Consider the following 16579-nt stretch of genomic DNA (forward strand, 5'->3'; position numbering starts at 1 on the left):
TTAGCTAAATGTTTTATACATTTAGTTAAATATTTAGCTTTAAGTTTTGTACATTAAAGGGTGTTATACATTCAGCTAAATATTTAGCTGAATGTTTCATACATTTAGTCAATGTATCACAGTTTCATTTTGAAAAAAATAGTTTTTCATTTTAAATTTTAATTAAATATTTGTTACAATTTAACAAAAGGTTTTGTAACGTTAAGCAAAATCTTTAGCTAACATATCTCATACAATGTAATTAAAAGATTTAGCTAAATTGTTATAGAATAGCAAAATGTAAAATAAAAACCCTTATTAATAAACATTTGCCTTTATATCAATTCGGGACCACATAAATATTTACACCTGTCAATTCAAAAACAATAAATGTAAGACTTTTTCCATTAAATCTGAGAGAAATAGGGATATTTCAGTTAAATGCAGAAGAAAATGCATGGTAAAATAATAGCTTTATGTTGCATTTGGTACCCCATAAGTTACTGTACTTCAGTATGACACTGTAATGTAACATCTGTACTGCAACATAACGCACGTTATGTATCGTGCTGTAAAGCAATATCTTGGCATTATGAGAGTGCAGCGTGGTGTGATGAGTTGGCCTATCTCCATGGTGACTTATTTTGGCTTCCTGACCACGGCGTACTCACACTCCTCTGTTCCCTTTCCGTTACCCTCCATCAGGGGGCTCATGGCATCCACGTACATGTTCTCCTGGCCTCCTGCTGAGTTCTCCTCCTGGCACTGCTCCTCCTGCTCCTCCTCTGCAGCAGGGTTCCCGGGTGGCTGCTGCAGTCCCTGCCGTGCCCTCTTAGTGGGCCTGGAGGGGCAGATGTTCCCGTAGGTGGGCTCCTCCTCCTTCTCGCCCCTCGCCTCGGCCCACTCCCTCTCTGTGCCCAGCTCAGCCTGGCCCTCCTTCTCCACCTCCTCCTTTGCCTCCTCACCTTCTTCCTCTCCTCCTTCTCTCTCTTCCCTGGATTTGTGTCGGATCACGGCGTAGTCGGACGTCTGTTTGGAAGTGCCCCGGACGATGCCCGTTCCGTGTTCCCCACCCGTGCCGTGAAGTTTGGAGAAATCCACGGTGGCATAGTGCGGGGCGGCCTCGTCCGCCTTTTCCACCGCACCCGCCTCCGACAGCATGGTCTTGTTGGCGTAGATCGATTCCTCATCTTGAGCGGCCTTCTGATCAAGAGTTCAAAAGAAAAAGAAAGGTGCGAATTTGTGAAACGTCAACATTGGGACACAGCCATTTGAAGAAAATGACAGGGCAGCTGCAAAAACTGTGTTGAGAAACAGCCAGAGAATAAGGAAGAGATGTCATCTTTAAGATTCTTCACTCACAAAGTTAAGAAAAATAATGTCTCCCAATGCTTATGAAAACAAAACTAAAAGAAAACTGTCCTGCTTCACAGTGTTAATTCATTCTTGCATTCATAATGAATGTAAAAAACAAAACCTTGTTGTGATACATTTCATTTTCATCTAATGGTAAAGCTATGAGCATGTGGAGTAGCAACATTTTAAATATCATTCACACTGACTAATTCTGCCATTTTTACAGGTCAACAAATATCTTTTCTGTAAATTAAAGAAATTAGTTAAAGCTCTTTGAAATATTAATTAATTCATCCATGTATGAAATCAATTTTTTGTGTTCCTTTTATTATTATTATTCCTATTTATACATACACATTTTCTTGCATTGTATAAAATTATTCTGAAATAATGATGGTGTTAATGTGTTACCTGTGTTATAAAGTGCTCGTTGCTTGTGGTACTTATAAAGGTATCAGTTACAGTTATTATCTAATATATCATTGCATAATTAATCATTAAATAATAGGCGAAACATGACTGTGCTAGGATACAGAGACAACATTTGGTTATTTCTCTTTTTCTCTGCTCTTTCTTTTGATATTCGGTCAAAAACCTCCTTCCTCCTTCTCTCCCTTGTGCATTTCCTCTTGCTCTTTCACCCAGTGCAGTAGCCTGGCTCAAGTGGAGTACAGTAACATTATCAAACCGCAATCTCTGTCAGAGCTCTTGAGAACTACACTTGTCCTCTTTCTTGAAAAAGTTTGAGGCACAGAGACAGCTGCAGTGACTGTGCCACCAGTTTCCCATCCTGACTGGATTATCAGAAGAATACACTCAGATGAAAGTTTGAAAATGAACATACTCAAACCCCAGCAAAAATGTATACATCTTTGAAATGTCATTCTCCCTCAGCTGACAGGTATATGTAAGGGAACAGTAATAACAAGTTTAACCAAAAAATGTAAGTTTATATAATAAGCATTACAAATCAAAAAACAATACATATATTACAATTTTACTCGTGATATACTTATCAAATTATTTTTGGTATGTCTTATTAGAATTAAAACACTTTGTAGCTCCCCAATAGAAATTTGTTAGGCATACATTTCCCTGGCAAATACCATGGCAAGCACTTAAAATGCTTCTTATACATAAGATAAAACCTGTCTGTGGTTTATAGATGATCAGCTCTAGCTGTTTGTGTACTTTTAGATACATACCATTAGGTGCGGCTGCCTTGTTTAGTTAATGTTTTAATAATTATTCCAGTACTATTGGTATCCTCATCTCAGTTTCCACTAAGGCTTTATGCATACTGAATATGCTTTCAGATGTGGAAAGAAAGATCTCTGGTGAATGTCTCCAAAAAGTAAGTGTATAGGTGTGTGTATGTGTGCACATGAATGTTGTCTCAGACTTACCCCATCTGACAGTATGATCCCTTCGCTGTCCTTCATTCTACTTTCAGAGCGCTGGCTGTGTCTCTTCTTCCTGGGAATAGCACACAGATTCTGCTGATGCACACCCGACTTTCATTATAATCACTGCAGAGATCAATGTAACATTTAGTCCTGTTTTTCTACTGCCCATACGTTGGAAATTGCATTTCACCATCATGTGGGGGCAGCACTTTTGCAAAGTAGCACAAACCAACAAATCAAAACCAAACTGGAATGGTCTGTAGCGTCCCTCCCTCAGCTGAGGGTTGGGTTTAGGGTTAGGGTTACCAAAGTAGCCAGAAAGCATCCACCAATCTCTATTTGTTTTGTTCTGTTGGTTGTTACCAACACACTCTGTGATTGGGTTAGGGTTGGAGCTCATCTGTTTGCTTTTAGGAGAAACACAGTCATCTTATCCCTCTAAAGGTATTTCAGTTACAGATTGGATTACCAACACATCATTCACAAACACACCCTCCACCCCGCCCTCTCAAATCATAAGTATGTTCCCTTTTGCAGTTTTCTTCCCAATATATGACCTTCAATCTTATTGAATCAAATATCCTTGATAGATTCCACCCCAAGGTTAAAGGGGAACTTTCCACGAACATCAAATTTTAATGCTATGCTGGATTTCAAATGTTAACGTTTTTTTGATGTTCATATTTTTTATTAATATGACTGATCAGTAATAAATCAATATTGCCCATAGTTCATAATTGCTGAGGGGGGGGGGGGGGTGCTCTCTCTCTTTCCAGCAGTAAAACCCTGTTAACCTGATTTAGGAGAACAGTGAACATAAAACAAATGATGATTGGCTAAGCTGAACCTGAAACACCATGTGATGTGATACAAACGTTAAAAATGCTCAGAGGGACTGCCCCTCTGTGGGACTTCTGAACACACACCTTGCTGTGTGAACTGCCTTCCCTTCTGCACAATACAGAATACAAATTGTTTACATGGATTTGCCCACTGATAATATGGTTTGACTTGAAAAGTGCCAGTTACAATATTTTGATTCTTCAGGTCGTGAATTTCCATTCTCCTGAAAGTACCTCTCAATTTCTGAGCCAAGCTGCCACATTCACTCTTTGTGTCATAGCAACACGTGGAGTTTTAGAGGCGTGTTCTGGATGTGGGACAGGGACACATCTACATGAGCTCAGTTTAAAAATGATGACAGCAGCAGTGGGGTTGAGTAATATAATACAATAACATGGAATTACAGTGAAATTCCCCTTTACACTGACACTGACTTTATAGGCCCCAGTTTCTCTTACTTTAGAATGAGCTGCATTATGAGGCATATCATCATCATGGCACCAGCACTGGCACCTGCACCAATCAGCAGTGAGGCAATGTCAAAACCTGTATGAAGGACATGTCAGTTACATACCGAAAAACAGACTTCAAAAAATACATATACTGCTGGGTTGGCATTACTGCTGCAGGTCAGAGTCACAGAGCTGCCCGCTAACACTGATCGAGAGGGGCTGACTGACACTGAGGTGTTCTTAGGAGGATCTGAAATAAAAATATTTGTTTTTTAAAAGGCAGTGTAGCAAACTTCTCTATTGCTAATGATCCCAAGCATTGTCATATTTCTTCCCTCACTCATGATCAAAATTACCTTGGAATATATATGGAATATATGCACTTGTTGTACGCCGCTCTGGATAAGAGCATCTGCTAAATGCCTGTAATTGTAATGTAATGTAATATGGAGAAACACAACTAATTGACATAGCTAGACCCATGATGCCAAAAAATAGTTTGTACTGGTTTTTTTTGTAGTCATGTACAGAGTATAGAAAAATGGAAAAATCATTAGATTTAGATCTTAGGAGAAAAGTTAGCCTTTCAAATCATTTTACATTTTTTTCCCATGGGCATTTAGCAGACATCCTTATTCAAAGAAAGTTACTCAACTTTGGCTTTTTTACATTGTACCTATTCATATATCTGGATAAATACTGAAGCAGTTGAGTAAGTACACTGCTCAAGGGTACAATGCAGTGCCCCGCCCATGAATCAAACCCGCAACCTTTAGTTTGCAAGACCAGTTCATTGCCCATTATATTGAACTACCACCTGGCAATTTAACATAATCGAGAAAATCCAATAAAATTATTGTGCTTTCTGCTTGATGTGAGTCCTCTGAGAAACAACTTGAAGTGCTAATCTGGCTTTCTAGTGTTGGAGGTCTAATGGTTAAAAGCACTGCTTTTATATCTGTTGCTGTGGAAAAAACAGTTGAAGAGTAAGAGCAGAGGGTGATTGGCGATTGGAGAGCACAGACAACTACGGTGACAATGAATCACAGACATTCGCTGTGACTGTGGGTCACAGACCATAGCGGTGAATCACAGACACTCCAACAGTAAATCACAGATCGATAACAGTCACAGGCAGAGTATTCACAATGCGCTGGGACTCTAAATACAGCACTCACACAGGACGTCTACACGGAGAGCACTGGGACTCTAAATACAGCACTCACACAGGACGTCTACACAGAGAGCACTGGGACTCTAAATACAGCACTCACACAGGACGTTTACACAGAGAGCACTGGGACTCTAAATACAGCACTCACACAGGACGTCTACACGGAGAGCGGTGGATTTTTGAGCGCTGATGATGTTCTTGGCCTGGCACGTGTATTCCCCGGCGTCGCCTGCACTGATGAGCGAGAATCTGAGGTATTGCCCGCCAGACCGTCCATTAGAAGGGACAGGAACCTCGGTCGTTCCTGGACCCCTCTCTCCACCCGGCTCTGTAATTGTGCGGAACCAGGTGTAGCCAGGTTCAGGACGGGCGTCGGTCTCGCAGGTGAGGGTCAGGCTTTTGCCGGCCTTCACCCCTCCCTCACAACAGCTGGCCTTAATCTTTGTGCCTCTGGGTCCATCTGGGGGAAAAAAAGGGAATACATTATTTGTTTACCAAATATACTGGCTAGGCAGGACGACATGAACAGGCCGATCCTGGGCTGGACGGCCTGCGCTCGACATCGAAACACTCTCGTGTTCTTGCGTTCTCGAGTTCTCGTGTTCTCGTGTCTCCATGTCGCCGCCGTTCCACTGAGCATGACATGAGCAGCAGCGGCGGACTCACAGTGAACGGTGATCGTAACCTCCGGGGAATCCTCCGAGGCCACGGAGTTTAAGGCTTGGCAGTGGTAAGAGCCTCTGTCCTTGGGTCGTACGGCCGGGAAACGGAGTACTTGGCCAGTTTCGAGCAGGACGGTGTGGTTTCTGTACCAGGAGTATGACCGCTCGCTTGGATTGCTGCTCTGGACCTCGCAGGTCAGGTTGACTGCAGCTCCTTCATGGATCCCCTCCAATGTCCTGCTCGCCGTTATCCTGACCTCTTTTGGAGCATCTAAATAAGAGCGCAGATTTGTCTGTGGTGATTTGCAGATCGTTTCAGGGTGCTTACAGATGCATTATGTGCTGTTCCACTGGATTTAATCAATGCTTTTGAGTCAATAAGTTCTTAATAAATCAGAACTTACTTAATCAACGGATAATCAATTGTCTTTTACAAGGTTTTTTCATGTTTTTTTGGACTATACTACTGTAAATATTCACTGTTCCACTATGTTTACAGGAGCTAGTGCTAAACAAACAAAATAAACTGGTTGCATGCCTTAATCAACAACTAGCTACACACTAACGGTAGGATTTCTGTTGACCCACAGCACACAATGTCAAACTGAGTCAATTTTGTTTCCTGCCGGATCTATAGAGCACCCCGGATTTGGTGGCTCATATTCAATAAAAGCACCACATACCAGATTTGGCTTTTCAGTCACCTGCTTTTTTCAGGAACAAATTGACAGCAGGTAAAACTTTGTGGGACATACAGGGACACGAGGTCATACTCAATGGGTGTCACATAAGGGACATGACATTTTTGGCACATACAGGGCAGCCCTGGACAGACATGACAGGTTGCCATTTTTCGTAATAAATGTATCATGCAGAACACAAGGGATATTAGCTGCACACTGTGTATTGCTAATGGGGATCCTAAATAAATAAATAAATAAATAAAGAAAGAAGAAAGCTTTCTGTAAACTATGGAAAAAAATGCACAGAGACTGGATCAACAGCATTGTGGGTAATTCAGATATCAGTTATGTGTAAAACGTAGCTTCGGTGTCTCTGATATGAAGATTGCAGTGTCCGCAGGTAAAACAATAAAAATTAAAACTGCGCGGCTTACATTCCACGGCCAGCGTGATGTTTCTGGAGGCGCACGCGTCGTTGCTCGGCGACGGCCAACAGGAGAACTCCACCCCGTCATGTGACCAGTCCGCTTTGAAGCGCAGCTGGGCTGTTTTCGCACCCTGGGTGTTGGAGACTTCACTGGAGGCCGGGCCTGACCCCGACCTACGCCACTCGGGGCTGTTCTGGCAGGGCCCCACGGTGGAGCAGCGCAAAATCACCTCCGCCCCCATCTGGACCAGCTCCGGCCCTGTTACGCTGACCTGGCAAGGGTTCTCTGCAGAGGTTCGACAGGGGAAGATCGTTATGATGATGAAGACGGTGATGATGATGATGATTATGATCATGAATATGATGATGAAGATGATTAAGATGAGGATGATGATGATTATGATGAAGAAGATTGTTATGATGATGATGATGATGATGATGATGATTATCATCAGTTTCATCATCATGTGTTAATCTGTGATGGATTTATTTAGTTGCCTAAAGACTTATTTTGTCATGTTCTGGGCTTCTTTGTCTGAGGAAAGCGTGCAGCCCCCTCTGCTCTGGGGCCTATCATTGTAAAGCAACGTGTGGTCTCTTGGCTGGCTCGTACGACCATTGTGAATGTGATTAATTGTACACAGTCCCTCATGAAATACATAAATGCAGATGCTCATGGTGATAATGAGATGATAACTGTGTTTAAGTGAGCCCAGAACGAAATAAGACCAAACCAGTTTAATTACACAGCAGCCATCTGCAAATATAAGCAAAAGCATTACTGTGGGTAACCTTGAAGTATGTTCCTTCAGGCTTTCAAGCTGTGAATATCTGAAATGTTTCTAAACTGTTTTAAATCATCAATCCTATATCTGGCATACTACTCATGATGGCAATGCTGGCAGTTTTGCCAGTAGCAGGTTAAGGGACAACAGCTATCAGCATTCATATTGCACACAGATTCCTTACAAATACATCACTGTTGGTAACTGAAGCATGCTTCTTCAGGATTGCTGGTTGTGCATCTTTGTAATGACTGCAGCTTAAATCATAAATCCAATACCAGACAAATACTTTTCATACAGTAGAAAATTAGACAACTACTGGATATATATATATTATATATCATTGCAAAAGAACTTACTCTGAACCTCAAGACTCATTTCAGCGCTGCTCTTTTTCAGTTTGTAAGGAGGATCAGCTTTATCATAGTATCTAACCATGTACTTTCCGCTGTCATTCAGTCTCAGGTTACTGATGGTCAATTTGTATAAATCCCCAGTGGAACACACAGACACTCTGTTTTCGAATTCACTCGCGGCGGGTTTGTCAGGTTTGAGGCTGTGCACGATTGTGCCGTCAAAATCCGCTGCCGTGTCATTCCACACGGCGTCCTTCAACCAAACAATGTACCCAGAATTCCCTATATCGGACAGAGTTAAGTTGACCGTCACACAGGAGCCCTCTTTGGCCATCATCTTACTGGAACTGCAAGCAGAGTCTTACGGTAGAAAAGAGAGAGAGAGAGAGAGAGAGAGAGCGAGAGAGAGAGAAATAGGAACCATTAGAGCAGTCGTACCACCCACAAAGTGTATTTTTCTGTTCTTAATAATGCACTGTTGGATTGCAGCAGAAAGATAATCCTCAGAAGTTAACATTGTGTTCATTCGTAAAACCGTGGTTGCTATGCTGATCGTCATGCGTACAGTAACAAGGACCGATTTCTACCGGGGAAAAATGCTTACGAGTGAAGTGTGTCAGTGACAGAGATAAGGGCATAACGAAACGTGCAGGGACAGGGATGTCGTAGCAGGTACATACCACCAATCAGAAAGAGGACCATGGCCCAGAAAGAGATCATGATGAACCTTCCTTTATCAGTGTGAGAAATCTGGAAAAGAAGACACTGTGAACCCACTTATGACGTGTGTGTGTGTGTGTGTGTGTGTCTATGTCTGTGTGTGTATATGCATGCATGTGTGTATGTATGTGTGTGGAGATGTGTGTGCATGTGTTGGCATGCATGCATGGGTGTGTGCCTGTATGTGCTTGCATATGCGTGTGTACATGTGTGTGTACGTGTGTATGGGTGTGCACGCATGTGTGTGTGTGTGTCTGTGTATGCATGGTTGTGAGCATATCAGTGGCAGCATATCAGTCTTTGTCTGAGTTTGCAGTCCAGTGTTTGTAAGTGTTTTGTAAGTTTGTAAGTTAACTGTACTCATTTTTCACACCTATTATTTTTAAATTATAGGCAGAAGAATAGGTTTTATTTTATTTTATGTTGAAAAGTTCGTCTTGATGCATTATTTTTTGCTTGCTGCCCAAACTTGAAAACAGGACCACCAAACAAGGCCTAGCTAAAGGGCCCTTGAAGCGCGAGAAAGTCTGCAAAAGAAAAGCTCGTGGATTATATGATTCAAAATGCCAGCGTAAGTGGCATAAGAGTGGCTTCAGCGCCTCTCCCTGGAGTTGTTCTGATCTGCTAGGCCATCATCTCCCAGCCCCTGTTCCATGGTCAACATTCTCCATGGCCAGGGCTGCATTAAGACATTATGGGCCCAGGGGCTTCAACATTTTCCAAGGCCCCCCTCCCCCTACGGCCACCTAGGGCCTGTTCGGTCGTGCATACTGTGCACTGTTCAGTGCGCTGGAAGTGACATCATCCAGGTACACTCGATACAGAGCAGTGTACTCAAATGATGTCATTTCAGTGCCCTGAACAGTGTTGAACAGTTGTCCAAATTCACTGCATGACTGGCATCAAAACAAATCCCACAGTGCTCCTTAAAGTAACAAGGCACACTTTTCTAACATTCATTAATTCAAACTTTATTTAACAGCTGTGCATCCCTCCTACTGCGTAATGGACTTTAGTGTTTTTTTATTGACAATAGTTTATTTTTCATTAAAAGTTGTGTTGTGGTTTGCATTATAGCTATGGTCCGTACACCAGATCCCTTGGCCCTGTAATATCTGCCCATGGCTTGTCCTATCATTCCTATGCCGACGACACGCAACTCTTTCTCTCCTTCTCCCCATCGGACACACAGGTCCCCGCCCGCATCTCCGCTTGCCTGAGGGACATACAGAGCTGGATGGACAATCACCACCTGAAGCTCAACCCGGGAAAGACGGAGCTAATCTTTATTCCTGCTCTATCCTCTCCCCTCCTCGACTTTTCCATTTCCTTAGGGGACACCGTAGTGACATCATCACCCTGCGCCAAGAATCTCGGAGTGATGATGGACAACAGGCTGTCCCTCTCCAACAACATTGCAGCAGTAACCCGGGCATGCAGATTTTTCCTATACAACATCCGCAGAATCCGCCCCTTTCTCACCACCTACTCAACCCAGCTCCTGGTCCAAGCAATGGTTCTATCCCGCCTGGACTACTGCAACTCTCTTCTGGCTGGACTACCGGCATCTGCCACCAGACCCCTGCAGCTCATTCAGAATGCTGCGGCTCGTCTGGTCTTCAACCTCCCCAGACACTCCCACGTAACTCCCCTGCTCACTACCCTCCACTGGCTGCCTGTTATAGCTCGCATCAAATTCAAAACATTGGTTCTAGCATACCAGGCAGTCAAGGGATCAGCCCCAGCATACCTTCAAAAGATATTCAAACCCTACATGCCAGCCAGATCCCTCCGTTCTGCTACCTCAGGACGCCTAGCACCTCCCCCTCTTCGCACCTGCACTTCCAGAACACGTCTCCTCTCTGTTCTGGCCCCACGATGGTGGAATGACCTCCCTGTGGAGGTCAGAACAGCTGAGACTGTGACCCTTTTCAAACGACGACTGAAGACCCACCTCTTCAGGCTGCACCTCTCCCCATCCCTTCCCCCCCTGTAAATGACTAAACTTAGGGTTGTAACTAGGCAGCTGTTTAATAGGTGACTTAGTTGATGCGCCAGTCTTAACGACTACTTGTATTTTTATTTATTTTTATTTTTCTATAGATTGCGTTGTTGCCGTTCTCGTTGTTAGTGTTAATCAGTTTAACCACCAGGGTCCAGGTTGAACTATGCGGTTGTTCCCTGTACTTGGACCGGTACTTCTCTCTAGGGGTTTCGTCATACTTGTTCCTGGTTATGGTTATACACTTTGTTGTACGTCGCTCTGGATAAGAGCGTCTGCCAAATGCCTGTAATGTAATGTAATGTAATGTCCTACAGTTGAACTGTTTGTCCACTAGATGGTGGTAGTACTCCCTAGTGGACAAACAGTACAACTGTAGGACCATAGCTATAATACAATCCACAACACAATTTCTAATGAAAAATAAACTATTGTAGATCCATTCCTTCCTCTACTCCCAGAGTAGTGGATAAGGAATGGATCTACAATAGCTACAATAGCGGAGTGAAATTAGGTTGAGTATGAAGTAGACTGAGAATGCTGCATGTCAGATGTTGGAATAAAGATCAAGGTTATTTTAAATATTATTTTAAGCTAAGTAATGATTATTAAATACTGAATCTGGAAGATAACATAAAACTTTCCCTTTTATTACATACACAAAAAAGTTGAAATGGGGTGAGAATGTACAGAATTAAATGTTTTTAAGGGCTGAGTGTCTGTGGCTGTTGTGGTTATTTCTGTGGGGAACCCTGAAAAGTGCCAAACTCTTGGTTCTGTATAGGTATGGGGCATGCCCCCGCCAAGGCGTAACTTGGCGGGATGGCATACCTGCCATCCCAATGTTCGTAGTTTAGTTACGAAAATAGACCTGATGAGGATTTGGGTTGAATCAACTGATGCTGATATAATTGTGATATCTGAAACTTGGTTGAGCAAGTCGGTTCCTGATAAAGATATTTATATATATGGCTACAACGTGTTCCGCACTGACAGACCCAAAAGGGGAGGTGGTGTAGCTATTTACGCCAAAAGCAATTTCCGTACGAGTGTACTGCTGTCAGAGTCCGCGTGCAAACAATTTGAAATGCTTGCTCTAAGAGTAGAGGTGTCGAAAGACGTCTTCATTACTGTGGTTGGTTGTTACAGACCTCCATCTGCTCCAAGTAATATACTGTCTTCTTTCACAAAATGCATGGCGAAGCTGAACTACAGTGTCATTGTCAGAGATCTAAATTGGGATTGGTTAAAACCGATCTCTGATGATTTAAAGGCTTACTGCGACTTTATGAATTTAACGCAATTAATAAGTGGCCCAACACGTCCAAATCAGAAAAATGTCCAGAGAAATGGACCCTTATTGATCTTTTCCTGACAAATGTTCCGCACAAATATCTTGCAACTGGTATTTTTGTTAATGATCTGAGTGACCACTGTGCCATTGCAGCTATACGCTGCACTAAGATCCCTAAAACCAACCGCTGTTTTCTCCAAAAACGTAATTTTAAACATTTTTCAGAACAATCGTTTTTACATGACCTGCACTATTGTGATTGGAGCAGGATCAGTCTTATTCCAAATGTTGAAATGGCTTGGACTTCCTTTAGGGACAATGTCTTGAAAATCTCAAACAAACATGCTCCTTTTAGAATTTACAGGATTGAAGGTAGGGAAAATCCTTGGTTTTCTGATGAGTTGTCTAAGCAATTACACATGAGAAACCAAGCTTGGGCTACTGCTAGGAGAACAGGTTCAGAGTCAGATTGGCTAATATTTAGGTTTCTGAGGAATAAGTGTACACGTTTAGTTAAGAAGCTAAAATCTGACTACTTTGTATCAACCACAACTAAAAATTTAAACAACCCTTTCAAATTTTGGAAAGTAATCAAATCCCTGAGTAGAAACTGTAATTATGAACTGCCGTCATGTATTATAAAGGATGTTGATAAGGTCACTGATAGAGCTGAAATGCTCAACTGTTTCAACAAACATTTTGTTTCCTCTGGTTTTCTGTTTAAGGCTACATCAGGTAATCAGCCATTTACTGATGCCGTTGTAAATAAGAGAATGGGACAAAGTTTTTGTTTTTCCCCTTTTTCTCTACCAGAAGTACACAAAGCGCTTAAAGGCATAGACACAAAAAAGCAGCTGGTCCTGACAACTTGGATCCTTATCTATTGAAACTTTCTTCTGATTTTATTGCTGAGCCCCGAACATATCTCTTTAATCTCACTCTTGAATTGAATGTTATCCCCAGTGTATGGAAATCTGCCTTTGTTTTGGCCCTGTTTAAAGGAGGGGATCCTCAAATCTAGATAACTACAGGCCTATTTCTAAGATTTCAATTCTGGCAAAGGTATTGGAAACACTGGTGTGTGATCAGATCAAGGGATTTTTAAGCAACAACAATATTTTAGCTGTGTGCCAATCAGGTTTTAGAAAACAGCATAGCACTACTACTGCAGCTATTAAAGTGGTTAATGATGTTATCTGTGCGCTGGATAAGAAGCAACACTGTGTCACCCTTTTTATTGACCTGTCAAAGGCATTTGACACTGTAGATCATGACATCATGCTACAAAGATTAGTCAATATAAGATTTTCTGACCAGGCAGTTTCCTGGTTCAGAAGCTACCTCTTAGATAGAACACAGTGCATCCAGTTCGATGGAAAGACATCTGGTGTTTTAACTGTACAGAATGAGGTGCCAAAGGGCTAAGTCCTAGGACCTATTTACGATTTATTTAAACAATATTGGCAAACACGTGTCAAATGCCAGTTTTCATTTTTATGCAGATGACACAGTCATCTACTCTTATGCAGAAACAGTAAAAAAGGCTTTTGAAGACCTACAGTCTGCTTTTAATACCATACAGGCTCAGCTTTATCAGCTGAAGCTTATTTTAAATGTTGATAAAACCAAGTTGATGCTCTTCACTAGGTCAAAGATAGAGCCGCAGACATTACCTTGTATCGTTACCACACAGAATAAACCAATTGAAAGGGTGACAACTTATAAGTACCTGGGTTTTTTATTAGATGATGGTCTCACTTTTAAGTTTCATATAGATTCCCTTGTAAAAAAGCTTAGGCTTAAGCTGGGTTTTTATTTTAGAAACAAGTCCTGTTTTTCTGACAGGTGAGACAGAGGCTAGTCTCAACTGCTTTCTTACCGGTAATAGACAATGGAGACTTTTTATATATGCATGCACCTTTAGCGTCATTGCGTCGGTTGGACATGGTGTATCATGGGGCACTGAGGTTTGTCACAAATTACAAATTTTTGACACATCACTGTATTCTTTATAGAAGAGTGGGCTGGCCCTCCTTGGCATTGCGTAGGCTGTGTCACTGGTATATTTTCATTTACAAGGCCATATTGAAATTGCTTCCATCTTACCTTTGCATGTACATTGTCCAGCAGACTAATGGAAAATACCGACTTCGCTCACAAAACAGTGTTTTATTGTCTGTGCCAAAGGTTCGTACTGAGGCTGGCAAAAAAGCATTCCGGTTTTCAGCTCCTTCTGCGTGGAATGAGCTCCAGAAAGAACTTCATTTACAGGAGCTTTTATCATTAAATGATTTTTAAAAAAGGCTTAAGGTTATGGAGGAAAGTGAAACTTGTAATTGTTTTGACCCTTAGTTGCACTACAGATTACTCATGTTAACCAGATTGTGAAACTTTGAACATTGCTGTTTGTCTGTTTTTATCGTATGTTAAATGTTGAAATTTTGTTGTGTCTGTAATCGACTGCTGCTTTCTTGGCCAGGTCTCTCTTGAAAAAGAGATTTCTAATCTCAATGAGACTAAGCTGGTTAAATAAACACAGTTAATGCAGACTGCAGCTTATTAAAAAAAACAGCATTATTTAATTAATTGCAGTCCAAGACACCATTCTATGTTGTGATCAATCTACGCAGCCTACTCTTTCCTATTACACCCAGAAATATCAGCATCTGAATAAAATAAACATCTTACGCAAGGATGTGTTGTACAAGCAGGGATCCACACAGGATTTGAGTCAAAAGCACATCATATCTCCACAGAATCTCCACTAGTAATTTGCTGAAATATTAATATGTACAGTACGGTTTAATATTTTTGAGTAACAATATTTGACTGAAAACCTTGAGTGCATATCTTTCCTGAATGGAATTACTAAATTATTTAGATCATTGCACCTCTATTTTGAACTCAAAAGGCCACAATAGCAGCCAATTTCTATTTAAAGCGATAACACTTGCTATTTGTTTTCCCAGACCAGAAACAAGGCAGAGTACAGACAAAAGCTACTAAACAAACAAACATTCAAATTAAATGTTAATAACTGTTGTAGCAATGGCATTGATACCTGTACCTGGAGGGGGGTAGAGACACAACCCCATCAGAAACAGAAATGGTGGAAATAATTTACCCATGAAAGAATTGTAAAAGTGGCTGCTTACCTACAAGTTGGATGTGACAGAGGATTAGAAATCAGCTACAGTTAATCTGCATGTACTATGTCCTTATCGTAAAACGACTGAAACTTAAAAATACACACAAACAGAACTCCCCTTCTCGGTAGTGCATTTTCACAATTCACTGTCAAAAGAAAAAAAAAAAGAACCTGTTTCCTGCAGACGACGGCAGAGGGAAGTGTCATTATCTTTCTTTCTCATTCAATTCTGTATGTTTGTACTTCCCCCTACTCTGTTTTAAATAGTCTTCTGCAGCTGTTACTGGGAACCGACTTTTTCACGAAAAGAAGGGAGAAAAAGAAGACTCTTTTTAGATATTTGCAATGAGTTCATGCGCAGAACCAACGTATCGTCACTCAGGACCTAATGCAGCAAGTGATAATAATAACAACGAAGCCAAGTTCAGCAAGCGTTACCATGAAATATCACTTCTGGTCATTTTGCACTTTTTTTTTTTTAAAGAGCTTTCTTATGTCTGATGTAATGTTCACGGTGCAAGAAATTTAACAAACAAAAATATGAAATTAATGCAAATGCGTAATGCAGCATGTACAGTACAGGCCGAAAAGGATTAGGCCACCTCCGGTTTTTTTAAATTTTTTTAAATTGGTCGCAAAGAGTTCAGTTCCTCAATCTGCCCCCCCGACTGCAGCCGCCACCACCCTTTCCGCATCGGCGGCCATGTCGTTGATGGCGCCATTGAGCGCCAGGAACATGGTGGTGAAGGAGCGGCTGGCGGACTTGGCGGTCACGGGCAGCGCCATCTCCACCACGCGGGCACCGGTGGGCTTCTGCTTCTCTGCGGCTGCCAGCAGCTTCTTCACGGCACCCTTGGTGACCTCCCGGGAGAGGGGGCAGGCGCGCAGGGCCTTGAGCCGCACCCCATCCCGCCCCCGTCGGCGGGCCAGCCCCTCCAGCAGCGCGTCGTCCGGGCCCAGCGAGTCGCGCACCTTGCTCAGGATCCGTGCCCCCACTCCGGCGTCCACCGCGGAGGACACCAGGGGCACGGGGATGGCCGAAACGCCGCCCGAGAGAGAGGCCGCCGCCCACACCAGCGCCTTGGGGGCGTCCCGCTTTCTGGTCACCACGGCGACGGACAGGGCCGGAAGGGCCAGGAGGAGGGCGGCAGCCTTGACCTCCGGGATGTCCCGTCACATTTCCTCCAGGAGTTTGGGGAAGTCCAGGGTCTCCAAGACGGTGCCACGTACCAGGAAGTCTCTCGGGGAAGCCAGGCTCTCCGACCCCAACGCCTCCTGGCTGGCTTTCCGCC

General features: G+C 42.6%; 2 protein-coding genes and 1 pseudogene across 3 annotated transcripts; all 3 read right to left on the reverse strand.

Moving 5' to 3' along the window:
- Nucleotides 1–364: 364 nt before the first annotated feature.
- LOC135246385 (uncharacterized) lies at nt 365–4176 on the reverse strand. Of its 2 annotated transcripts, none has more exons than XM_064319862.1 (3): nt 4043–4176; nt 2742–2811; nt 365–1179 (listed from the first exon to the last, which is right to left on the reverse strand). In XM_064319862.1, exons 1-3 carry the CDS (start codon nt 4078–4080, stop codon nt 619–621), a joined length of 669 nt encoding a protein of 222 aa, XP_064175932.1. In that variant the 5' UTR covers nt 4081–4176; the 3' UTR covers nt 365–618. The 2 variants fall into 2 exon arrangements, with proteins under 2 accessions (XP_064175932.1, XP_064175931.1); XM_064319861.1 differs by having other exon boundaries at nt 365–1182.
- Nucleotides 4042–15772, reverse strand: LOC135246384 (B-cell receptor CD22-like). The gene is made up of 6 exons (XM_064319860.1): nt 15295–15772; nt 8804–8873; nt 8127–8483; nt 6990–7268; nt 5877–6143; nt 4042–5670 (listed from the first exon to the last, which is right to left on the reverse strand). The coding sequence occupies exons 2-6, from the start codon at nt 8841–8843 to the stop codon at nt 5342–5344; spliced, it is 1272 nt and encodes a 423-aa protein (XP_064175930.1). The 5' UTR covers nt 8844–8873; nt 15295–15772; the 3' UTR covers nt 4042–5341.
- Nucleotides 15773–15886: 114 nt separating this feature from the next.
- Nucleotides 15887–16574, reverse strand: LOC135246383 (interferon-inducible GTPase 5-like; annotated as a pseudogene).
- Between the last annotated feature and the right edge of the window lie 5 nt (nt 16575–16579).

Source organism: Anguilla rostrata, unplaced genomic scaffold, assembly GCF_018555375.3.
Source record: "Anguilla rostrata isolate EN2019 unplaced genomic scaffold, ASM1855537v3 scaf0241, whole genome shotgun sequence".
Lineage (NCBI taxonomy): Eukaryota > Metazoa > Chordata > Actinopteri > Anguilliformes > Anguillidae > Anguilla > Anguilla rostrata.